We start from the raw sequence: 26,896 nt of genomic DNA, 5'->3' as shown, positions 1-26,896 counted from the left end.
AACTTCTTCATCCAGCACAAAGTTGAACTATGGAACTCCCTGCCACACTGTTAATGGAGAAATCTGAGAGCTCCCTTGGGCAAAAAACAAGGACACCAGCCAGGAATACCAGAGCAAAACAGCAGTCAGTAGGCTTGGTCTTTATTGAAGACAGTCGCAACAGGACTCCCACCTGCCACCAGGTGGAACAAGATGGAAGCCCCGAACAAAAGAGAACCCAAACTTTTATTAGCTGCTAATCCCCATGTTACACCCCCCCAAACTACATCACTCATACATCACGGTTACATCATGAAAGGGGAGGTCTGGTGGCAGTAATCTGAGCATCCTGGACCCTGCCCCATGGTTCCCCTTGCCCTCCACCAAACACCCATCAAGTATAACAAAAGAGATCTTTACATTTCCCTGTTTCCCAGCCAAGTTCATCACACCCTTTTGTCTTCATCTGGGTTTGTCATTTCTGGAATGGCTACCTGTCTGGCACTCAGGTATCAGGATGCCAGGGATTATCACTCAGGCAGAGGGGCTGCTGAGGAGCTGAGCTCACATGTCTATATGAATTTCTGAAGTTCTCCCTGTGAGCCAGTACATAGATACATTTATCAGTGAATTCTTACATTTGGTATCGTGCAGCAGAGGCCCTTTGAATAGATAGGAAGAAACTGTGATGAAGTGTTTTGTGGGGACTGATTTCGGTAGTGGGCTGCATGTGCATGATATCTGCTGGAGGGGCAAGCCCCCCCCCAACACTATACATAAATTCCTGCAACAACAAGAAGCAGTGATGGTCAGCAACCTAGGATTAGACAAATTCATGCCTTCACGATAGAAGGCAGTCATGCTTCTGAACAGCCGTTGCTGCAAGAAGACAGAGGGCTCTTGTGCTCGGATCCTGATTGTGGGCTTCCCTTGCGGGCATTAGATTAGATGGGACATTGGCCTGATCCTGCGTGTTCTCCATCTGCTCTTATAATCTTCATTTTCCAAAACAAGATTCAAACCGAAACACAGCCAGCCTTTGAGATTTGCACCTCTCCGAATTTTGCAGCCAAGTAATGCGTGTATGAAAAAAGCTCATTTACTAGGCTAGAGGGTGCATATGAATTTATTTTCGTTATTTGGTTAAAGGCGTTCGTCAACCATTTAATTGTTTTTTAAAAAATCTCTGTGATACAAAAACAATGCAAAAAAGCAAACATTGCCATTGAAACGAAAAGGCACCCAGACACCGATAAAACAGCAGTAGAGAAACATGTAAAAGCCTCTGAGAGCATATAAAACCGTCAGTGTCTTATGTTTGAAATGCATCTATTAGTGAAAATGTGCATTCTGTTAAGGGGAAAGTGCTTTCCAAAAGCATATCAATTAGGCGAGATTGCACACCAAAGTGTGTAGCGTCTGAAATTCTGACGGATGTCCACAAGGGCTTCAGAAATGAAAAAAAATCACAAGCTAATGTCAGAATGTGAAGCATTAAACTTAAGGTTGAGGGTGGGGAATGAGAAACAAAGAAATGGACAGATTTGCCGGCCCCTTCTCCCAGGTAAATCTCCACAAAGGTTGCAGGATGCTGCTCAACGGAAGAGGCCTGTGTTGACCCTCACCCCACATGCTCAATGGGATTTGTTGTTGATTAGTCGTGGTCGACTCTTCATGGCCCCCTGGACCAGAGCACACCAGGCCCTCCTGTCTTCCACTGCCTCCCCCAGTTTGGTCAAACTCATGCTGGTAGCTTTGAGAACACTGTCCAACCATCTCGTCCTCTGTCATCCCCTTCTCCTTGTGCCCTCCATCTTTCCCAACATCAGGGTCTTTTCCAGGGAGTCTTCTCTTCTCATGAGGTGGCCAAAGTCTTGGAGCCTCAGCTTCAGGATCTGTCCTTCCAATGAGCACTCAGGGCTGATTTCCTTAAGAATGGAGAGGTTTGATCTTCTTGCAGTCCATGGGACTCTCAAGAGTCTCCTCCAGCACCTCTCCAGAAAGTGTGTTTAGGAGTTAGCCCAAAGATGGATGCAAGAAGAACTACCAACAAAAGAAGAGTGGCTGATGAAATTATTGGATTATGCCAAATTGGCAAAATTGACTGGGGAAATCCGGAACCAGCAGGACCAGACTTTTCTGAAAGATCGGAATAAATTTATGTTGTATTTGAAAGGCGACTGCCAACAGCCAACATCGTTAGCATGGTTACAAGAAGTTTTGCAAGGATAAAAGTATCATTTGTTACTAAGAGTGATTTAAAAAATAATGGGTTTTTTTTAAAAGGATTGGATTTAATAAGAAGAAAATATAATCAAATGCAGGAGCAGAGAATAAGTTTGAAAACCATTAGCCGTTGTGTGGCTGGGTGTGGAGGGAAGTATCAGGCTTATTAGCCAAATGTTGTTTATTTTGTTATACAACACTGTTGTCATTTTGGAAAAAAATGTAAAAACCAATAAAAATAATTCTGTATATATATAAAAAGAAAGTTTAGGACAAGCTTAGAGCACCCTGCTCTAGGCTGAGCCTCCAGGAGTTTTTGTACTTCCCAACATACCTATTTACTACATGGATACTCCATCACCCCGTTCCTCCAAATTCTTCCTGATTTGCTCCCTTTTTGGGCTTGTGGGAGCTGGGAAGAAGTCCGCCCATTTCAGCCCAGTTCCTGTGCCTCAGTTTCTCCTTTCCAAGTCCTAAGTAGCTGGTGGATGCTGCAAATAAACCACCCAGGTGCTCCCAGCTATCCTGCCTTGGTCCGGCTGAATCCCTGCATGCTTTTCCAATTTATTATTATTATTATTATTATTATTATTATTATTATTATTATTACCCCCAAAAGCGGAGAGCAAGAAAACAAGCTGTCTGCTTGCTGCGTTCGCTCTGCCTGCATCAGGTTGGCTGATGAGATGTATTTAAAATACGGGCTGTGACCGCAGCCACGCTCCGTCTCTTGGTAACTAGGGGTGGGGGAGAGAACATTACATTTCACGGCGCATTATCCCCCAAAATGCTGTCTTTTCCCGCGACCGGTCATGAAATATTTATGAACGTCGGGGGGAGAGGGGAGCGTTCTTTGCGCCGTTCCGACAGCTTTACATGGAAAACGGGAAACAGGATGGACTGGCTGGGAGGGGGGAAGTTCTCTTGCACAAGCTCCGTTGAATGGAATGGGAACGGGCGAAGGAGAATCTCCCCGGAGGACTGCCTCCTCTTTTGTTTGACGTCAGCCGTCCTTACAGGGAAATTATGATGTGAAGTACATTTCCATCCATGTGGCCTTCAACCCAGCCCTGACAGTGAGATGCCAAGCGAATGTTCAGCATATCCACTGCCTACCCTCTGGGCCACGACTTGCACTGCATGGCTCAGGGGAATGTTTTCCTGAAGTGGTGTCTCCTGCAAAAAAAACAAAAACACCTTCGTGTATCAGCTCAGCCTGTGACATGAGCTCCAGGAGTAAACAGCTTGCTTGGCCACATGCACTTCCCGCAATGCACCAGAATTGTGATGGCTAGAGCATAAAAGCCATTGCGGTCAGAGCCCTATAGGGGAGCCAGGGGTCGTGGCAGCAATGAGGGATGCGGGTTGCATGTGGTCTAAACCACTGAGCCTCTTGGACTTGCCGATCAGAAGGTCGCGGTTCGAATCCCGCAGCAGGGTGAACTCCCGTTGCTCTGTCCCAGCTCCTGCCAACCTAGCAGTTTGAAAGCACACTGGTGCAAGTAGATAAATAGGTACGACTGCGGCGGGAAGGTAAACGGCACTTCCATGTGCTCTGGCTTCTGTCATGGTGTCCTGTTGCACCAGAAGTGGTTTAGTCCTGCTGGCCACATGACCCAGAAAGCTGACAAATGCTAGCTCCCTCGGTCTGAAAGCGAGATGAGTGCCACAACCCACAGTCGCCTTTGACTGGACTTAACCGTCCAGGGGTCCTTTACCTTTACCTTAGCAATGAGATTCCATCATCTTGATCTGACGATCTCCATCAAAACGAGTGTCCCTCAGATTGCATGTCCCCATAGGAAAGGCATGGTACAATGTGATATGATAGCCGTTTTAGAGCATGGTGCTGATGACACCAAGGTTGCAGGTTCGATCCCCATGTGGGATGGCTGCATATTCCTAGATGGTCCCTTCCAACTCTACAAGTCTATAATTCTATGATTCTGTGGTTCACATATCTGAAGGGCTGTCACATGGAAGATGGAGCAAGCTTGTTTCCTGATATTCCAGAGGAACCAATAGATTCAAGTTAAAAGAAGGGAGATTTTGGCAAAACATTAGGAAGAACTTTCTGAGGGCAAGAGCTGTTTGACTGTGGAACAGAAGGTGGTGGACCCTCCATCATGGGAGACGTTGGGTGGCCATCTGTCAGGGATTCTTGAGCTGTGATTCCTGCTTTGCAGGGGGTTGGACTAGATGACCCCCATGGGTCCCTTGTTGTTGTTTGTTGTTGTTTAGTCGTGTCCGACTCTTCGTGACCCCATGGACCAGATCACACCAGGCACTCCTGTCTTCCACTGCCTCCCGCAGTTTGGTCAAATGGGTCCCTTAAAGGGTAAAGGTAAAGGCACCCCTGACCATTAGGTCCAGTCGTGACCGATTCTGGGATTGCGGTGCTCATCTTGCTTTATTGGCCGAGGGAGCCGGTGTACAGCTTCCAGGTCATGTGGCCAGCAGGACTAAGCCGCTTCTGGAGAACCAGAGCAGCGCACGGAAACGCCGTTTACCTTCCTGCCGGAGCGGTACCTATTTATCTACTTGCACTTTGACGTGCTTTCAAACTGCTAGGTTGGCAGGAGCAGGGACCGAGCAATGGGAGCTCACTCCGTCGCGGGGATTCGAACCACCGACCTTCTGATTGGCAGGTCCTAGGCTCTGTGGTTTAACCCACAGTGCCACCCCCTAATGGGTCCCTTGCAACTCTACAATTCTGTGATTTTATGAACGACTCAATAGGCCATCTGGGACGTGGGTGGCGCTGTGGGTAAAACCTCAGTGCCTAGGACTTGCCGATCGCATGGTCGGTGGTTCGAATCCCCACGGCGGGGTGAGCTCCCGTCATTCGGTCCCAGCTCCTGCCCACCTAGCAGTTCGAAAGCACCTCAAAGTGCAAGTAGATAAATAGGTACCGCTTTATAGCGGGAAGGTAAACGGCGTTCCGTGTGCTGCTCTGGTGCCGGTTCGCCAGAGCAGCTTCGTCACGCTGTCCAAGTGACCCGGAAATGTCTGCGGACAGCGCTGGCCCCCGGCCTCTTAAGTGAGATGGGCGCACAACCCTAGAGTCGGACACGACTGGCCCGTACGGGCAGGGGTACCTTTACCTTTACCTTTTACAGTAGGCCATCAGAAAAGAGGGCTAAGTCTGACACATGGAACTGTTTGATATAGCTCACTGGCAAAAATTTGAAGAAACGAAACCTGGATAGTAGCGGCCAATCAGTGTAGTTAATACTGAGGCCACTTCTTCTGTTTATGATGTGCAGGGGCAGAGAATTCATTAGAAAGCGTCAAGGAGAAAGAGAAGGATAAAAAGGGAAGAGATGGGATTTCCCTTTTAGCCTCCGGGAGAAAAACAGTCCTTTAAATACTTAATTAAACTAAACTAAATACTTAATTAATTGAAGTGCTGCATAGGCAGTAAAGGCTGCCCTACTGGAACAAATACCTCGTCAGCAAAACATGGCTACCTGGTGTATTCCCTGTCTTGCTGGGAAAAGGATGACAGAGTTGTGGCTTTGAGTGGTTATTGTGTCTTGGGTTTGCCGATAGGAAGGCTGGTGGTTCGAATCCCCACAGGTGAGCTCCTGTTGCTCGGTCCCTGCTCCTGCCAACCTAGCAGTTTGAAAGCACACCAGTGCAAGTAGATAAATAGGTACCTCTGCGACGGGAAGATAAACGGTGTTTCCATGCGCTCTGACTTCCATCCGTTCCATTGAGCCAGAAGCGGTTTAGTACTGCTGGTCACATGACCCAGAAAACAGTCTGTGGATAAAGGCCGGCTCCCTCGACCTGAAAAGCGAGATGAGCACTGCAACCCCATAGTCGCCTTGGACTGGACTTAACCATCTGGCGTCCTTCACCTTTTTTTTACCTTTATCACTGAATTAGTTCATCCTTACAGCCTCATAGGGACGCGGGTGATATGTGGGTTAAACCACAGAGCTTAGGACTTGCCAATCAGAAGGTCAGCAGTTCAAATCTCCGCGACAGGGTGAGCTCCCGTTGCTCGGTCCCAGCTCCTGCCAACCTAGCAATTCAAAAGCACATTAAAGTGCAAGTAGATAAATAGGTACCGCTCCGGCGGGAAGGTAAACAGTGTTTCTGTGTGCTGCTCTGGTTCGCCAGAAGCGGCTTAGTCCTGCTGGCCACATCACCCGGAAGCTGTACGCCAGCTCCCTTGGCCAATAAAGCGAGATGAGCGTCGCAACCCCAGAGTCGGTCACGACTGGACCTAATGGTCAGGGGTCCCTTTACCCTTACAGCCTCATAGAGTAGGTGGAACAGGAAACTCTTAATCTCTGGGTCATGGGTTTGAGTCCCACTTTGGACAAAAAGATTCCTGCATTGCAGGGGTTGGACTAGATGACCCTGGGGGTCCCTTGCAACACTACAATTCCCTGATTCTGGGGTTCTAGGATTCTAAGACATGGGAAGACTCGGCCACTGTACTCCAATGCTCTGGTAGCTTCCAGGATAGAATATTGCAATTTGCTCTATGCTGGGCTGTCCTTGAAGACAACTTGGAAACTTCAGTTGGTCCAAAATGTAATTTTTCCTTTTTGTAAAATTAATAAAATATTACTTAAAAAGGAAAAAAAATGGAGCAGCCAGATTGCTGGCTGGGGTTCCATTTAGATCTCACACGACCCATGTTTTAAAACAGCAGTGCTGGTTGCCAGTTGGTGTCTGAGCCCAGCAGCCTAAATAGCTAAAAAGAACTTAAAAACCGTCTCCTTCCCTACAGACCCTCTCATGTGCTGAGATCAGACAAGGGAGACTTTTCCAGACTTAGCTGGAAATGTTGCAGGAGATTGGACCTGGGTTATCTATTACATCAACTATCTATTACATTCAAAATAAAATAAAAAATTGTCCAGTAGCCCCTTAAAAAGGCAAAGGGACCCCTGACCATTAGGTCCAGTCACAGATGACTCTGGGGTTGCTGCACTCATCTCGCTTTATTGGCCGAGGGAGCCGGCGTACAGCTTCCAGGTCATGTGGCCAGCATGACTAAGCCACTTCTGGTGAACCAGAGCAGCGCACGGAAATGCCGCTTACCTTCCCTCCAGAGCGGTACCTATTTATCTACTTGCACTTTGATGTGCTTTCAAACTGCTAGGTGGGCAGGATCAGGGACCGAGCAATGGGAGCTCACCCCGTCGCAGGGATTCGAACCGCCGACCTTCTGATCGGCAAGTCCTAGGTTCTGTGGTTTAACCCACAGCGCCACCTGCGTCCCAGTCCAGTAGCACTTTAGAGACCAACTAAATTTGTTCTGGGTATAAGCTTTCATGTGCATGCACACTTCTTCAAATACACTGAAGCAGAAGTCATCAGACCCCCTTATATATAGTGGGAGGGTGGGGTGGGGTTTTTCTCAGAGGGGTAGTGGGATATGGGTGAGTGACTCAATGGGTGATTGACTCAATCAGTATGGTAAAATTGTGGAGGACAGGGTCATGTTTAAGGTGCTGGTTTTGACCTTTAAAGCCCTATGTGGCCTAGGTACCTACGGGACTGCCTCTCCTGGTATGCCCCATGGAGGACTTTTAGGTCCACAAATGACAACACTTTGGAGGTCACAAGTCGCAAGGTGGTTAGATTGGTCTCAACTAGGGCCAGGGCCTTTTCAGCACTGGCCCCGACGTGGTGGAATGCGCTGTCACAAGAGACTAGGGCCCTTCGGGACTTGACATCTTTCCTCCCTCAAATTCATGGGAATAAGGCTATCCAATCATCAGCTACTATCTACTGCAGATATTAATATTGTGCAGTCTGAAGCGACTGGAAACAGAAGCACTGACTCCTTTTGGAAGAAACCATCGTTCGGACCCATAGAAATATTGTTCAAACTTTTACTTGCAGGACAATTATCAAAACAAAATCAAAACATCACACGAAAAATCCAAAATTATCCATACAATTTCTTGTGCTGTCCAGCACAAGATCAGCATCTTAGAAAATATGAAAAAACCCAAACAGACCTATAACATTACGCCTGGAGCTCTTGAGAGCTTCTTTTACATATTCTCTCCACAGAGTCTTGAGACAGAAGACTCAAAGGCAGGGGTCAGCAAACTTTTTCAGCAGGGGACCGGTCCACTGTCCCTCAGACCTTGTGGGGGGCCGGACTATATATTTTTTTGGGGTGGGATGAACGAATTCCTATGCCCCACAAATAACCCAGAGATGCATTTTAAATAAAAACGCACATTCTACTCATGTAAGGTAAAGGTAAAGGGACCCCTGACCATTAGGTCCAGTCGTGGCTGACTCTGGGGTTGTGGCGCTCATCTCGCTTTATTGGCCAAGGGAGTCGGCGTACAGCTTCCGGGTCATGTGACCAGCATGACTAAGCTGCTTCTGGCGAACCAGAGAAGCGCATGGAAACGCCGCTTACCTTCCCACTGGAGCGGTACCTATTTATCTACTTGCACTTTGACGTGCCTTCGGACGGCTAGGTTGGCAGGAGCAGGACCGAGCAACGGGAGCTCACCTGGTCGCAGGGATTCGAACTGCTGACCTTCTGATCAGCAAGTCCTAGGCTCTGTGGTTTAACCCACAATGCCACCCGTGTCCCTCTACTCATGTAAAAACATGCTAATTCCCGGACCATCCACGGGCTGCATTTAGAAGGCGATTGGGCCGGATCCGGCCCCCAGGCCTTAGTTTGCCTACCCATGCTCAAAGGCAACTCCAAAGCAAATTTGCAACCAAATACCTTTGCCACCTGAACTAAGGTTACAAAACCCACCTGTTAGCTAGCAAGAAGCAACAATAGTTACCGTAACTGTCAACTAGTTAAAGCTCAGAGAGAGCTCTTCTTGTTGTTCTCCTGCTTCAATGGAATCTCCCCATGCTAAACCTTTCCACCGATACACATTGAGCCATTCCCATTTCAGTGTCAATTAAACCAATTATACTTAACACTAGCCACAATGGTAGGGCCGGCCCACCCATGAGGCAAGGTGAGGCAACCATTTCAGGCAGCAGGCTCCACCGGGACAGCAGATTCCGACAGAGATCTTTATTTCCTCTTTGTTCCTGATGTAGATCTTCACCCATCCCTTCTTCCCCGGTGGGGAGGGAAGGGTGCCATATTTTTTTGGCTGGCCTCAGGTGTCAAAATGTCTTGGGCAGGTCCTGCGCGACAGCTGTGTTTTCCTTCCGTTGTCCAAGGCAGTCTGCTCCTAAATACCAGGTGCTGGGAATCACAAGGTGAAAGATCCTGTGCTCTTGTGTTCAGATCCTGCACGCTGCCTTCCCATAATGGCCACCTGGTCTGGCCACTGTGAGAGCAGGATTCTGGACTAAATGGGCCATTGGCCTGGTCCAGAAGGCCTCTTCTTTTTCACTTCTGCTTAGTTGAAGCCTCTGCTAACCCTGGTGTTGGTGGTTCTTTGGACCTGTAAGATTTCTTGTCTTTCAAGCTTATCATAGACCCTTGCACATTTACAATTCCGAGAATCTGCTTGGAACTATTATTTTGTTTATTCATTTATTGGTGTATAATATGCCTGTTTATTGGTTTCTCTCCGCATTTTATTGCAGTTAAAGAGAATTGTGGGGGCTTTTAGCCCTTTTTTATTGCTCCCCATTAAATTTTTTTCCACATTTGCTAAAAATTAGGAGTTGCAGCAATTGTTGTTTTAATGACCTAAATTTAAACTCATAACCATTTTACGGTGTTGAGCAGCACAAATTGTCAATATTGTCATGTACAAATTTCCTTGACTTGATGCACCATTCTTCCTTTATTGGGTTTTAGGAATTGTTTTGCCCCTCTGTTCAATACAGTTGTTGCCAACACAATTATTTCCCTCGGCCTCCAATTAGGTGATGCATCTGATCTTTTTCTCTCTCTTTTTGTAAGGGGGTTGAATCTATGAGTAATCCTGAAAACTGAGAGCAGTGGAATGAGAGACAGGGAACAGGGAACACAATAAAAGTTTACAAAATTAAAATATATTGTGGAAAAAGTGGATAGAAATCCATTCTTTTCTCACTCTCTCAAATAACCGCAAGAAAGGGTTATTTGTTGAATTTATACCCTCACCCTCCCTCCACATGGAGTCCAGGGTGGCAAACAGATAGACAATTAAATAAACAGAGCAAAAACATTCTGGCTGAAATTATCAATTTGTCCCTTGGCATGGGGACATTCCCAGGGGAGCTGGGAAACTTCATTAGATCCTTTAGATCTATCCAATTACCGCCCAGTTTCAAATCTTCCGTATCTGGGTAAGGTAATTGAGAGAGCGGTTGCTGAACAGCTCGGTAGGTTTCTGGAGGAAACATTGGGTTTAGATCCATTTCAGTCTGGTTTCCATCCTGGTTTTGGGTCCGAGACAGCTCTGGTCGCCCTAACAGATGATCTCCACAGACAACTGGATTGAGGTGGGTCGGGACAGCTGATACTCTTAGATTTGTCAGCAGCCTTTGACATGGTCGATCATGATCTTCTGGACCACTGCCTCGCCGATGTGGGGATACAGGGCATAGCCCGACAATGGCTGTGCTCTTTTATCTCTGGTCGGGGACAGAGGGTGGCACTAGGGAGGGAAATGTCGTCGCGCCACTCCTTGGTGTGTGGAGTGCCACAGGGCGCAATCCTCTCCCCGATGCTTTTTAACATCTTTATGCACCCCCTTTCCCAGATTGTCCGGAGCTTTTGGCTGGGCTGTCACCAATATGCTGATGACACTCAGCTCTATCTGCTGATGGATGGCCACACCAGCTCAGCCCTGGACACACTGACCAGATGCTTGGAAGCTGTGGCTGGATGGTTTCGTGGGAGCCGATTGAAACTCAATCCTTTGAAGATGAAGGTCCTCTGGCTGGGTCAGGATAGCATGGAGATGAGGGACCAACTCCCTTCTCTTGCGGGGGCCCAATTAGTGCCATTGCCTTCTGTTAAGAGTTTGGGTGTAATCCTTGACGCCTCCCTTTCCATGGAGGCGCAGGTTACAGCAACAGCCAAGGCAACATTTTTCCACCTTCGCCGCATCAAGCAGTTGGTCCCTTACCTTTCCCTCCCCGACCTGACCACAGTGATCCATGTGATGGTCACCTCCGGGCCTGACTACTGTAATTCGCTCTACGCAGGGCTGCCCTTGAAACTGTCCCACAAACTCCAGGTGGTGCAGAATGCTGCAGCGAGGCTCCTCACGGGGTCTCTGCCATGGGAGCATATTCACCCAGTGCTTTACCAGTTGAACTGGCTCCCGGTGAAGTATAGGGTCAGGTTTAAGGTGCTGGTTTTGACCTTTAAAGCCCTTTGTGGCTTAGGCCCTCGTATTTACGGGACCGCCTCTCCTGGTATGCCCCACAGAGGACCTTAAGGTCCAGGAATAACCATAGTTTAGAGGTCCTGGGCCCTAAGGAAGTCAGAATATCCTCCACCAGAGCCAGGGCCTTCTCAGTGATGGCTCCGACCTGGTGGAATGCTCTGTCCCATGAGACTAGGGCCCTTCAGGATTTAACCTCCTTCCGTCAGGCCTGTAAGACAGAGCAATTCCGCCTGGCTTTCAATTTGAATTTAGCCTGATCTTTTATTCCCCTCTCTTCCCTCCCCCTCCCCTTTTTATGAAGATTACCTGCTCTGGAACCCCACAGCTAATTCTCCCCTGGTCTCCTCGCTGGCCCAAATAGGACTAAGTTAGCCAGCTAGCCCTGGTGACCATCTAATGTTTATTGGATGGATTTCCCCCCAAATTGATTTTTGAACTTTGAATTTATTGTTATTCATGCTTTTATACTGTATTTTATGCTATTTTTTGTTGTATCACAATTGTTTTAAATTTGTTGTTAGCCGCCCTGATCCCAGTTTTCTGAACTGGGAAGGGCGGGGTATAAATAAAAAAATATTATTTATTATTATTATTACATGTCTGGCAAGTTGAATTTAAGATGGGGAAAGGAAATAGACAAATTTGCCCATCCCTAAGCCCCTGTATATAACAGACGCAGGTGGTACTGTGGTCTAAACCACTGAGCCTCTTAGGGTTTGCTGATCAGAAGTTCAGTGGTTCGAATCCCGGTGTCGGGGTGTGTTCCCTTTGCTCTGTCCCAGTTTCTGCCAACCTGGCAGTTCGAAAGCACACCAGTGCAAGTAGATAGAGAGGTACCACTGTGGTGGGAAGGTAAACGGCGTTTCTGTGCGCTCTGGTTTCCATCGTGGTGTTCTGTTGCGCCAGAAGCAGCTTAGTCCTGCTGGGCACATGACCCAGAAAGCTGTCTGTGGACAAAGTCCAGCTCCCTCGGCCTGAAAGCGAGATACCATAGTCACCTTTGACTGGACATAACCACCCAGGAGTTCTTTACATTTCTTTTTTACCTATAACAGTTCAGTTTGGATTGGGAAAGGTTTAAGAAACCTCCACTGTAGCTGCCACAGGGAAGGAAAACATGATTCTAGCACAACTGCTCTAAAGAACGCCATAAGTACTGAGTCCAGCCATCCCTGGACCTTATATACAGTCAGTGGGCTTATGTCTTTAGCTCCTTCATCCAAGCAATGGACCAAATGTGGAACTTCACAGCTGACCGGCCCCTTGCCTCACCAACTCCATTGTTGAATATCATTATCACACCTCATTTTGCTGCCGGCTGCAGATCCACAAATGGTATTCAGGAGAGATGGATGTAAGGAATTAGAAATCTAGGAAATGAAGGAGACTCACACATACGAGCGTAATATCATTTGGGGGTTAATTGTCCGGGGCCGAAGCATTTGGGACGGCAGCGGGTCATAAACTCCGCCTGAGTCACTGATGCGACCCTCTGACTCAAAACAAGGAGGGGGAGGCCACTGGTGTTTTCGGGTTGCCGCAGTATTTTATTTAAAATTCAGCGGAAGACAGAACCGCTCTCCTTCAAACAGCAGAGTCCCGCTCCGGCGAGTGCAGGCAGTGTTGCTGTGAATAAAGGGCCTTTGTTTGGGGGGTTTAAAAAGCTGCCTGAGCATCTCTAGATCATAGTCATAGAACTGTAGGGTTGGGAGGGATCTCCAAAGGTCCTCTAGTCTAGCCCCTTGCAGTGCAGGAACCACAGCTAAAGAATCTCTGGCAGGTTGGTACCCAACTCTTCCCAGGAAGGAGGGTCCACCATCTTCGAAGGGAGTCCCTTCTACTGTTGAACAGCTCCTACCATCCTTCCTAATGTTTAGTTGGAACCTCCTTCCTTTCGCCATGTTAATGCCTCTGTCCCAGGTGAGGCCCTGGCTTGGAATGAAATCTTAGCCTGTGCTACCCCACTGACCTCCAGTCTTCCCTTCAACACTCCAAGTAATCAAAATCCAACCATTTATTGATTGCTAGAGTTTGGGGAAGGGGTCCCCACCCCAAATCTATAACAGTACAGTGGACGCTCAGGTTGCGAACGTGATCCGTGCGGGAAGCACGTTCGCAACCCACAGCGACCGCAACCCGCAGCGCTGCGTCTGCGCACGCATGGGTTGCATTTCGGTGCTTCTGCACACGCGCAAAGCACGATTTAGCGCTTCTGCACATGCGCAGGCACCGAAACCCGGAAGTAACCCGTTCCAGTACTTCCAGGTTCGGCACGGTGCACAACCTGAAATCGCGCAACCCCAAGTGTCTGTATTCACGGTCAGTTTGCTCACGTGCTCACCTCTAAAGCCAGAGTAGGAAGTTCTTCTTGACACAGCACAAAGTTAAACAGCGGAACTCCCTTCCACTTGAGGCAGTGATGTCCACCAACTCAGATGGCTTTAAAAGAGGATGGAGGAGGAGGAGGGCTATCAATGGCTACTACTAGGCATGGTGGCTGTGCCCTGCTTCCGCGGTCAGTTTCAAGAAACCACAGGAGAGGAGAGAGGGCTCTTGTGCTTGGATCCTGCTTGGAGGTCTCCCATGGGGGCATCTAGTTGGCCACTGTGCGAACAGGATTCTGGACTAGTTGGGTCACTGGCGTGATCCTGCAGGCTCTCCTTATTGTTAGGATACAGTTCCATTCCACCTTTAGAACAGGCTTGTGGAATTGCTGTGTGTCATATGTCTGTTTACTTCCAGCACACTCTGCTGGGAACTTCTGTTGTATATTGCTTCTGCTATACTCCTGTTTTTGCTTGGACACAAAGGGAAGCAGACATGTATTTCCTTTGTTCCTGATGCTGAATAAATGCCTGTAAATATGCTTACACCTGCCTCTGTCTGCCACTTACGTTGTGAAAAGTTATTCACTCTGCTGATAAGAGCATGCTCAGGCTTCTAAGGCTCGAGTCGCTGATTGATGCTGTTGCGAGAATGAACCGGAGGTCACCTGGCTGCCGGCTGGTGGCTGGAGCAAGCCAGGGGCCAGCCAAATGCCCCCGTCTCCCCGGACGCAGCCCAACAAAATGAACATTTCGTATGGGAGCAGTGAGGGTGCTAGCAGTGGCGGAGGAACCCTCTCCATCACCGGGGGTGGGACGCCGAGGGGCGGGGCTAACCACCTCGTGACACGACGTCCGTGCGGACTGTGCATGCGCGGCAGCTGGTACAGACTGCACACACACAGCAGCCCGTACGGTTGCCACGCTAGTGGCAGCCCATATGGACACCGTGTGGACATGCCACAAGCGGCACTGGACATGCCACAAGCGGCACTCTACAGCTGGGGGGAGGCAGCAGGCCATCTTGTCACCACCCCGGGCTGGTGCCCGGGGCACCCTCCCTCTGCTCCCCCTTTGTACGCCCCTGGGTGTGAGGGAATGTTGTCTTTTCCTTCACAAATCCTGTCTTAAGGGCACATTTAAGATATGAATAGGGTGTGAGCCTGACCTGGCTCAGGAACTAAGTATTCATCATTACAAAAGACTGGCCAGGCTCCCCAGGCAATCCAATCAAGTGACCATTAAACAGGTAACCTGGCAGACAGGAGGTAAACAAAGCACTCAGATTTCTGCTGTAGACCGCCTTTTCTGTGATGTAAGTATGATGTGTCTGGGGATTGGTCTTGAGCTACACCCCTTCTGTGATGTATGTATGATGTATGGAGGGGTGGTCTGGAGCTCCACGGCAGGGAATTTAAAATGTCTATATAAGGGCAGGCACACCTTTGTTCTGGGTCCCTCCTCCCTCCTGCGTGTGGTGAGTGAGGACCCTGTTGCAACAGATCAATAAAATCAGGCTTACTAGCTGCTTTGCTTCTCAATATTCTCTGGTTGGCCTCTGTTATTTTCTCCTACCAATAGGGAACCTACGTAAGGACTCAATATGGGCTCTTGGATACCCCATAAGGGGGAAAAGGGCAGATTTTTGTTCACAACAGGTGCAAGGGAAAGGCAGATGTCTTGGGAGATGCGAAGGTCTTCAGAAAAAGGAGCCTTCAAAATGGAGGTCTAGAATCTCTTTGAACCAACACCTTGAACTTACCTCAGTAGCTGGTTGGCAGCCCATGCTATTGACTCCCTGAGCTTTCCACATAAAAACCACCGTATCAGACCACATGGGCTCCTTGCGAGCTTGCCTTGCGTGCTTGATAAGAGACATTTACAGCACCTCATCATTTCTGAGTCCGGCCAATTTCCCACTGCTGTGATTGACGTGAGAATCAGTGCTTCAATCACACACACACACTTCTTTGATTGCACATCGCATCCCAGACTCATCACTTCCCATAAACTCCTGAGCCCCTCTCCAAAACAAAAGCAGTTTCTCCCCCTCTTCCTCCTGCTATCATTTGCCCATCGCCCGTCACCCTAATCAAGTTGTAAATTAATCCCCCAACTCTGGCTAAGAGATTTCTGACCAGAGAGATATTCTTAGCCCTTCCTTTCATGACATGGTTTGGTATCTTTGTTGTCGCTTTTAAGGGAGAAAAGAAGAAAATGTTCAAGTAGGGTTAAAGGACTGATGGTGCTTGATTCCTAATCAGCCGTAAGGAATGGTTTTTATCCTGACTTGTCTCCCTCTTCTCAGAAGTTGCTTAAATGATTGCTAAGGGGCTGCAAAGATATGTCTGTGCAGAAAATTTTGCAAGTTGGCTCCCCCAAGATGGTGTGGACACTTCCCGACCCATGGGACCATAGAACTGTAGAGCTGGATATCTACAATGGATAAGTTTCCATTACAGTGGTACCTCGGGTTAAGAACTTAATTAATTCTGGAGGGCTGTTCTTAACCTGAAACTGTTCTTAACCTGAAGCACCACTTTAGCTAATGGGGCCTCCTCCTGCCACCGCAACGCTGGAGCACGATTTCTGTTCTCATCCTGAAGCAAAGTTCTTAACCCGAGGTACTATTTCTGGGTTAGCAGAGTCTGAAGCGTATGCATCGTGAAGTGTATGTAACCCGAGGTACCACTGTATTGTGGTCTGAGAATGTGGACAAGCTGCGTCAAAAAGTGCAGCTGACCACCTGTTCGCTTGACCTCTGTCCATCATGGCTTCTTAGAGCTAGCCATAGTGCGACCAGGGAGTAAGCAATGCTTCCCTGGAAGAGGACAAAGTGCCGTCCCCTTTGAAGGAGGTGGTGGTGGGTCACTTCCTTAAGAAGTTCATGAAGGAGAGGGCCACAATGCCTATGCTTTGCGCCTCCACAATCGGAGGCAGCAATGAAACCACATTGCTCCTGTGTTCAAATCCTCCTTGCGGGGATTTTAGCATCATTGTTGGCCCTTGTGGGAAGGAGTAGTTTCTTTCCTCTGTCCTCTGCATGTTTCCTTAGAAGTAAGCTCCTCTTTGCGTGGCGAGTTCCCGCCCCCACCAGGATAAATAAAGACACGAGACCCCATAATTTAAGGTTAATTGGGCAAATTAGGCCACAACTTTATTGAATTCAGGAATGAGAGGCGTTGGCTTAGGCATTGGTCCTATCGACTATCCGGCTCCAGCCCATTTGCTGGAGACACGGGGAAGGGTTAACACTATATCGGGGGAGTCGACTAGGAGCTCCCCCGGGTCACCAGTCTGGGGCGTGCCTTTGGCCCACACCTTCATAGGCTTCGGACAGGGCCACGCCCCCCGGAGTCCTTTAATGGACCACCCTTCGCTCGCTGGGGGGAGGTGATGGCGTTCCTCCCCCCCCCCACATCCTCTTAACCCCTTCTTACCAATGCCTACTGCCAATGCTGAGAAGTTGTGACGAGTTGCTGCGAGGTAGGCGAAAAACCAAAAGGCCACAAATTGCCAATTGGGAAAAATTCCTCAACAAGCCTTACTCCCCACAGTGCACAAAAGTGTGCTTAGGGCTGCAGCTGTTGTTGTTGTTTTTTAAAGAACTCCACCCTGCCTTTCAATATACAACTCTCAAAGCAATTCACAGCTCGTTGTAAGAACCACCAATGGCAAAACAATTAAAACAGCAAAATAAAAAGGGGAAACAAAAGCAGTTCAGTAGCAACAAGGCCCCCAGGCCCTTTTAAATTCTACAAGCTGCTGAGAGGCACTAAAAAGCAGAGCCATCAAACACAGTAAAATGTTTTTACTAGGCACCTAAAAATCAGTTAGAATGGGTGCCATGGGAAGTACTGACTTTGAGGTATCCCTGAAAGCATAATGCTGGTGGTCAACAAAAGAGGTTTAAAGACTCTCTCCAGGCAAATCTAAAAGAATGTAGTATAAACGCCGACAATTGGGAAACACTGGCCTGCGAGCGCTCCGATTGGAGAACAGCCTTTCCCAAAGGTGTCATGGGCTTTGAAGACAATCGAACTCAGGGCGCAAGGGAGAAACCTGCTAAGAGGAAGGCACGCTTGGCAAATCCACACCGTGATCAACTTCCACCCAGAAACCTATGTCCCCACTGTGGAAGGACGTGTGGATCCAGAATTGGCCTCCACAGTCACTTACGGACTCATTGTTAAAACTGTGTTTATGGAAGACAATCTTACTCGGCTACGAGTGATCGCCAAAGAAGAAGAAGTTGAACTGTGGAACTCACTGCCACAAGAGGCAGCAATGGGCACCAATGTGGATGGCTACAAAAGAAGGCTGGACGAATTCATGAGGATGTAGCTATCAGTGACTACTACCTCCAGTCAGAAGCGATGGTTGCCTCCTGTCTGTCTCAATGGAGTCATCTGCCTGTTTGTACACATTCTGTGGCTGGAGAACAGTAGTGGGGAAACTCAAAGAATTTTGAAGGATGGCAGTTGCAGTTCACATTGGGTTAGGTTGGCACCCCTCTGTCTCAGGAGACAATGGAGGAGTGTGCTCTTGTGGGTCAAACCGCTGGAGAATGAGAGTGCCTACAGAGACCAAGGCGGAAGAGACATGTTTTGTTGCAGCTGGGGCAGATGAAGGCGCCTGGTTCTGCTGCTACAGATGGACCGGGGCGTTTCTTCTCTCTGTGCTCCTCCCAGTGGTCAGTCCTCTGGTCACTGTTATGGATGCCCGTTCTGTCTGTCTCTAGGCACTGTGATCATCCTACAAGGGATTCCCACACCTTGCCACCTTTCACGTTACATTTGCAGACATCTTTGCAATGCAGAGTGAGAAGAGTTGTCATCCGTGGGTTTGCTTGGGTGCTAAGAGAGGCCATTACCCTGCTTGGTCCTTCTGCCTGCTGTGTTTCCATGACAGGGCTGTGGCTGTGGCCCTTGTCCAGACATACTCTGAGTTGGCTGCTTGGAAGCGTGCCGTTCATTTAACGGCATATCTGGTCCTGCCAGGGCCAGATCAAACATCTATAGTGGTACCTTCTGAAATGGGGAAGCCTGTTGTATTATTTGAGAGCTAGCTCCCCTGTGGGAATCCTGTTCCCAGCTTGTCCCTATCAGATCCCACGGCATAGAAGACGGTGGCTGTTCTCTTCTCAAAACAGGCAGAAGGCAGTGGTCTCTCTCAACTTTCTTCAGATGGAACGCAACTGGTGCCCTGGTCAGGAGGAGAAATGGAACGCCTTCTATACCACAGAAGGTTTGTGGACTTGCAGAGGGTAGGGCTATATGGTCTTTTGTGTCCCTTCCAACTCTACAATTCTTCGATTCTGTGATTCTAAAATGCTGCACTAGATGAGCCATTGGCTTGACCCAGCAGAACTGTTCTTGTGTACGCCTACCTACGGGACCGCCTCTCCTGGTATGCCCCACGGAGGACCTTAAGGTGCACAAATAACAACACTTTGGAGGTCCCGAGCCTCAAGGAGGTTAGACTGGTCTCAACTAGGGCCAGGGCCTTTTCAGCACTGGCCCCGACGTGGTGGAACGCTCTGTCACAAGAGACCAGGGCCCTGCGGGACTTGATATCTTTCTGCAGGGCCTGCAGGACAGAGCTGTTCTACCTGGACTTTGGTTTGGACTCGGTCTGACCCTTATGTTTCCCTCCCCTTATGGCCTTGATTTATCAGCTACTTTAAAATGAGGCTACATTTTAAATTGCATTTTAACCTGTATTTTAAATTGCCCCCCCCCTCTGTTTCCCCCCTATTATGTTTTTACTGTGATTTTATTGGTGTTAGCTGCCCTGAGCCAGGCTCTGGCCAGGGAGGGCAGGATATAAATATTTTTATTTTTATTTTTATTTATTATTAGCCAAGCCAGGCAAGAGAGCTCAAGGAGGACACAGTGCTGCAGCCTTGGGAAAGGGGTGTGGCCATGGGAGGGGTCCAGGGGCCAGATAGGGATGTCTGGAGAGCCACACTTGGCCTCCAGGCCTGAAGTTCCCCACTCTACTCTGTCGCTTGCTTTATTTCCCTCTCCCAAAAATTTTATTTTCGTAGAATCATGGTTTTATTGAAGTCAAACAAGGCAAATGCAAAAGAGCAGCAAAATAGATCAGGCAGATACTTAAATCAGGTAAGTAGAGTACTTGAGACCATGAGGAAAAACAGATTTCACCTTGTACTGTTGTGGAGAGAGAATCCTGCATATCTGCATTTGTTGTATGGAAGATAAAATCCCACCAAACAGAACAGAATCTTTCATGACCCTCCAAGCCTTTGGCAACACTTAGCATAGGAGTTGTTGTTTTTTTCTGACAGTGTTAAACTCCACATAATTTAATACCAGAGCGGGAGTCGCAAGTTCTGGGAAGCTTTCCATTTGGGGGAAATTGAGGTTTCAGCATCCATGGGCACATTCCACTTGTTCCATGTCTAGAAAGCACAGATTTGAAAGGTTTTCCATTCATCCCGCTGCTTTCTCTGGGAAAAGCCACAGTTTACCGCTGAATCAGAACAAACGTCAACCCGCAGAAAAACCGACTGATGTGTGTTCTGATTCAGCAGAAAAGTTTCCTGGGAGAAAGCAGCTGGACAAGTAGAAGCTCGTGTCAAGAAAGTTCCTGAGAGTTGAACCCTCTCAGCAGATCTCCTCATAGCTTGATTTCTTGCATCAATCAGGGTGTTTGGACTTGAGGGCTTACGTGGCGAGTTCCCACCAACCCCCAGTGGAAATAAAGACACATGACACAATTATTAAGGTTAATGGGCTAAAAAAGGCCACAACTTTATTGGTTGCAGGTGATCAGCGGTATTGGCTTAGGCGTTGGTCCTAACTGACTATATCCGACTTCAGCCGTCCGCTTGAAGTCCGGGAAGGGTTAACCACCAGTGGGGGGAGTCCTGCTGATGCACATCAACTAGGAACTCCCCCGGGGGTCACCGCTTGGGGGCGTGCCTTGGGCCCTCACCTCCCTAGGCTTCGGACAGGGCCACGCCTCCCGGAATCCTTTATCAGACTACCCTTCAATATGCAGGGCAGGTGATGGCGCTACCTCCCCTCTTCCATCTACAGAACTATACCAATGCCTAACCGCCAATACCCAGAAAGTTGTGACGATTTGCTACAAGGTGGGCGAAAACCAAGTGGCTGGTGCTAATTTGCCAAGTGGAAAAAATCCTACCAGGCCCCTCAACGGCGACCAACCAAGGTCCATAGCAAGGTCAAGGAACGGAAACCTTAAAGGGCGGGAGGGTGGGAAAAGCAGGAACAGCTGGCAGGTGGGGAAAGAGGGAGGTCCCCGGCTGTTCCTGTGTTTAAATAGGGCAGGCCACGCCCCCAGAGCCAGCCGATTGGCTGGCCAGGGTGTGACGTAGCTGGGAATCCCCCCAATTGTGTGGGGCTGGGCTTCTTTCCACAGGGCCTGTAAGACAGAGTTGTTCTGCCTGGCCTTTGGCTTGGAATCAACTTGATCCCCTCCCCCTCTTTCCTTTTTCCTTTCTCCTTCTGTTATGGAACTCCTATTTGGGGACTTCCCTCGCTTTTTTCTGGCCCACAAAGGACCAGTCTGGATAGTGAGCCTTGGTGAAGACTTGACGCTTTTATCCCAAAAAAGTTTTTGATTGAGTTTCCACTGAAATGAGATTGCATTTTAATGTTTTAATGTTGCATTTTAATCTTGTTTTTTAAGCTGTATTTCAATCAATTGTTTTTATATTTGGTGTTAGCTGTCCTGAGCCCGGTTATGGCTGGGGAGGGCGGGGTATAAATAAAATTTATTATTATTATTATTATTATTATTATTATTATTATTATTATTATTTAAGCATGAACCTCTGTGGGGAGGCAATCCTGCAGGACTGGTGAGAATGACAAAAAACCAACCGGGTTGGAGTTTTCCTCCACTTCTAGTGACAAAGAGTCAGAGGACGGGCAAGGACTGTTCCATCTCTTGACCATTCCACTCTCCCCGGTTCCTTTTTGCAGGTTTTTGAGAGCTGACACCATGAGGATCCTCCTTTGGAACGTCTTGTCGTTCTGCCTGCTCGCTTATGCCCTCAGCGACTGCCGGAGAGACTGCCTGAACTGCCACAGACATTTGTACAGCCACCAGCAGGATGACTTCAGCCTTCTGGTGAGTAGTCCAAGCAGCGGCGGGCTTGGGTCATATGGCACACAGTGCGAGGCAAACCTAATTTGTGAACTAATGCGCATCCTTTGAAATTTGCACTTCTCTGAATTTTGCAATGAGGTTCTCCAGCCAAGTAGTGCAACGAAGAACAAATTAGGGGAGATTTCTTTGCAAAAACGCGTATATTAGGCAGAATTGCATGCATTTGCACTGACGTGCTAGTGAATTTTTAGTAAAGGTAAAGGTAAAGGGACCCCTGACCATTAGGTCCAGTCGTGACCGACTCTGGGGTTGTGGCGCTCATCTCGCTTTACTGGCTGAGGGAGCCGGCGTACAGCTTCCGGGTCATGTGGCCAGCATGACTAAGCTGCTTCTGGCAAACCAGAGCAGTGCACGGAAACGCCGTTTCCCTTCCCGCCGGAGTGGTACCTACTTACCTACTTGCACTTTGACGTGCTTTCGAACTGCTAGGTTGGCAGGAGCAGGGACCGAGCAACGGGAGCTCACCCCGTCGTGGGGATTCGAACCGCCGACCTTCTGATCGGCAAGCCCTAGGCTCTGTGGTTTAACCCACAGTGCCACCCATGTCCCTGTGCCACCCTCCCAACATCATGTGGAAATGTGGAGAACTCAACATAAGATTGGAAAAAAGGGACCAAAACTGACAGATTCACCTGCCCCTATCCTCAACAATGCTAGGGCCAGCCTGTTCTTGATATGCCAGCAATGATTTTTGGCCGCCTTCCATCTCCAGTCCTGGCAGCTCAAACACCAGGTTTCAAAGGAAGAGGTAAATACCATTCTCATCTCCACGCTTTTCCTCCCACCTTGGCTGATCAACAGTGACACGTTTTGCAATGGGCTTTTTCTCCTTCCCTCTCCCTCTGGCTCTTGCTCATTCCCATTTGATGAGAATTTATGTCCCAGCCATTCCCTGCCCTGGCTCCATTTCTCATTGAGGGGGGCCCTAAAGAAAGATCGTCGCCAAGGCATCCGTCTGCATTCATCTAGGTCACCATCTGAGCCCACCTTGGAAGCGTGTTCCAGCCCGGCCGATTTGCACCTGCCTGCACAATAAGCTTATTTTAGGATAACTCCCCCCCCCCCAACTCCTGTGAAGCATCTCTGAAACAGAAAGTGACTCTAGAAGAGGTCTTTCTCCGTCTGGACCCTTCCAGATATCTTGCTGCCATGTGGTCCTGTGTCCCAGGCGAGCCCTTGGGGGCTGGACTAGATGACTCTAGAGGACTCTGCAATTCTCTGATTCTACAATTCTCTGATTCTATAAAGAAGTCCTTTCTTCTACTGTATCTGTCATGAATTGTCCAACATTCCACTTCATCAAATGTCCACGACTTCCAGTGTTATGAGAAAGGGAGAAAAAATTATCCACTTTCTCAATGTCATGCATGATTTTATAAACTCCTATGATGTAAATTAAAAAGTCCCAAACACTGCAATCTTTTATTCCCCCATAGAGGAATCCCTCCATCTCCTTGATCATTCTGGTTGCCAAATGACCAAAGACGGCTTCTCTGAAATTAAGGCACGGACAGGACCCTTCGCCTCAAATTTATAGGAAGTTCAATGCACTCGTATGCCCTTGACCTTGGAGGGCTTCCTTTCCACAGCTGATACTGTCATGGCTGGACGGTTTGTGGATTGGAATGAATGAATGAATGAAAGCATGCATGAATGAATGAATTAGCAAACCAAGGAGCGAAGCCAGCTTCAGCTGTCTGGGCTCGACTCCACATGGTGCTGGCAAACCATCTCTTGCCCATTAAGAAAATGCAGTGGACAGGTCATTAAGATTCATTTAGTCAGCTGCCTCATTTCAGGGAAATGCCAATTTTGCCACCAGCCACACACACACACACACACACACACACAATGGGTGCAACCTTGAATCTCACTCCAAGGGCACTGCAGAACGCAGAGGCTCTCTGCTGATAGCATGGTGCAGTGGTTAGAGCAGGGGTCAGCAAGGGGCCAGTCCACTGTCCCTCAGACCCTGGGGGGGCTGGACTATATTTCGGGGGTGGGGGGGAGAGATGAACAAATTCCTATGCCCCACAAATAACCCAGAGATGCATTTTAAATAAAAGCACACATTTTACTCATGTAAAAACACACTGATTTCCAGACCGTCCGCGGGCTGGATTGAGAAGGCGACTCCTACTCCTGCCTATTCCTGCCCTGGGAGCTTCCCACTGCATTAATTTGCCTGGTCAGTGGGCTCTCAGCATGCTGGCTCCCCACACAGTTCAGCCCCCACATGAGATCAGCCGTCAACAGCAATGTCTCTTGAAGGTGTAGAGACAAGCCACGTTGTGGAGCTGAACAGATATCTCAGCTCAGTTTGCCAAAGCGAGGGCAATTTCAAAAGGCCTCCCTTCTGCGTGAAGAAGCCATTCAGGACAAAAAATGTAGAACTCTCTGCTCAGAAGACCCAGGGAACTTCAGAACTTATAATTAGTCCAAGTTCCCCACTTTGCTCTTTCTTGAGTCAGGCTGTGCGGAATAAATAGACAGCTAGACTTTTGCAGGGCTGCGTTTTAAAAAAATACAGACAAGCCACCATCACACACACATTGTGGGTAGAATTAAATGCAAGCAGTTCACCTGCTAATGAAAGTTGGGGGTGGAGAAGGGAAGCCTTTGGAAACAGTAGCCTGATTGCAGAAGTAAGCGGTTTAGCAACCTGAGCGTGAAAAGTGAGTTGGGTTCTTCGCTCTTGGCGCTCAAAGACCCCTTGCTGTGAATTCAATTCCTTTCCAGCAAAGGGGGGAAAAGAAGTTACTGTCTTATAATTGACTTCTGATGGAAGTCAGTGATCCCTCTAAGAACCTGTTTGCAATCAATTAGTTATGGGGTGAGAAGAGATGAACAGAGAAAGTTTGGGGTCCGGGGGGGGGGAATATCTCCTGGCTACCTGCTAATATATGCAAGACTGGGACCTTCTCAAATACAAGCGAAGTGTCACCACTTGGCCGAATGCCACCAATTCAGCCTTGTCATCCCATGCTATCTGGGGCCAGTCTTTGCATTAGACCCATGGGCCTCAATTTTTGCGCCCTTGCTGGGAAGCTTGTCTCTAGAAGTCCCAATCACTCGTGTGAATGATGGGAGTGAGGGAAGAGAAACTGTTTGTTTGCTTGCTTGCTTGCTTGCTTGCTTGTTTGTTTGTTTGTTTGTTTGTTTGGATCAGAAGCATTCAAGGTTTCAGAGAAGTTGTGTCTCTAGGAAGGCAGTCTGTGAAACCAACAATCAATCACATAAGGCAGGAGGAATTAACTCATTATTAGAAAAAAACAGGATCTACACACATTAGTGCCATGCCTAATGAGCACAGCAACTCATCGCTGGTAGGTCTGGCCCCAGTGCTGGATTTACGTATAAACTAAACAAACTATAGCTTAGGGCCCCACTCTCTTGGGGGCCCCCAAAACATTTAAAGGAAAGAAAAACCCTGGATGCATATTTCCAAAATATAAGATAAAAAAACAAATAAAATAAAACCTACATGCAGCAACAGTGTTTTGTAGGCTCCTAGAATGTAAGTCATGGGCTCTGTCTGCTAGCCTGCTTCCTAAAATATCACTGGTTCGCTCCTTTCTGTATATAGGGTGCCTACATTCTGTATGGAGTGGTTGCAGGGCCACATGTAACATGTAACACACAGCTGCAGACTTTGGTGCAGCACAGCTGAATGTGGGTCAAGCTGTTTGTGCCTGTTATCTAATATTAAAGAGTGCTTGTAGGACTGATGATCAGGCAGCATAGGCCAAGGGTATGAACATATATTCAACACAAAAACCAGCGGCAATTTGTGGTTGACAGCTGGACATATAAAGGCCCCAAAAACCTTCAGTAGCTGAGGCCCTCATCAAACCTAAATCTGGCCCTGTCTGGCCCCCATGAAGCAGTTGCGGAGAATGAAGGTCCCTGCCTCTGCACAGCTACCTAAGTTCCCTCCTCTCCAGGGTTTTCCCCGAACAATCGGAGACTGTGCCTGCGTGAAGCTAACTTCTCGACCCTTTTTTGTGCCTCTCTTGGTTCTGGCAAACCAGGGAGGAGGGGAGCAGAGGCGGGCGAGGGCGGCGAGACTCCACCTCTTCCCTGGCGCCCTCCAGAACGTGGCGCCCTGGCACCCCGCGCCACTAGCCTCTATGAGTAAGACAGGAGTAAGAACCTGGAGCATGGGGTGACACTGACTTTTGAAACTTCCCTCTTTCCCCCAGAATACACTTCGAGCAGCATCACGGATACATCATTACTACATCACTGGCGTGTCACAAATGGGGAGGGGTATAAAAGGGTTATACAAGTTCAACATTAGATCCCTTTATCAGACACCTTTCCCAACACCTCTTAAGTCCCCATCACCCAAAGAACAATAAAACTCTTCTCATCTCCTTGCCCTCAGGACTTGTCCTGGAGATGGGCTTTCAGAACACCTGACTTGCTCAACTGCCTCTGCAGATGTCTAGTGTTGCCCCCTTGGTCACTCCCTGGGTGGGGGGGCCATGTGTGTGCTCTCACGCTTGGGGGATTATGGCGGGATGCCCTGTTCCTGCTGTCTATGGGACTTCCTGCTTCTTGGTTCTTGGTTCACGGAGGGAGGTGGAGCCCCAATTCACCTTTCTTTAACGGGTTAAATGGCATCGGAATGAGGAGAGTCGGTTAAAGTATGGATTTTCTACGAATTTATAAAGCTAGGTATCTAGGTGTCGTCAAAAGGATACATTCAGGCATAATATTTGTAGCATTGATGGGTGGTGCTGTGGGTTAAACCACAGAGCCTAGGACTTGCCAATCAGAAGGTCGGCAGTTCGAATCCCCGCGACGGGGTGAGCTCCCGTTGCTCGGTCCCAGCTCCTGCCCACCTAGCAGTTCGAAAAGCACGTCAAAGTGCAACTAGATCAATAGGTACCACTCTGGCGGGAAGGT

The 26,896-nt window shown here is 48.5% G+C and overlaps 1 protein-coding gene across 1 annotated transcript in view; it reads left to right on the top strand.

Moving 5' to 3' along the window:
• PNOC (prepronociceptin) overlaps positions 1-26,896 on the top strand; it is a gene marked incomplete at its 3' end in the record, with an annotated part of 36,792 nt that overhangs the window by 9,082 nt on the left and 814 nt on the right. The window contains exon 2 of the mRNA XM_081855111.1: positions 21,799-21,946. Within this exon, the coding sequence (XP_081711237.1) occupies positions 21,818-21,946 (129 nt within the window). The 5' untranslated portion in view covers positions 21,799-21,817. The remainder of the gene's footprint in view (positions 1-21,798; positions 21,947-26,896) is intronic.

Source organism: Podarcis erhardii, assembly GCF_964252035.2.
Source record: "Podarcis erhardii genome assembly, chromosome: 3".
Taxonomy (NCBI): domain Eukaryota; kingdom Metazoa; phylum Chordata; class Lepidosauria; order Squamata; family Lacertidae; genus Podarcis; species Podarcis erhardii.
The sequence above is the reverse complement of the archived record's forward strand: the minus strand, read 5'-3'. Positions and strand labels throughout refer to the sequence as shown.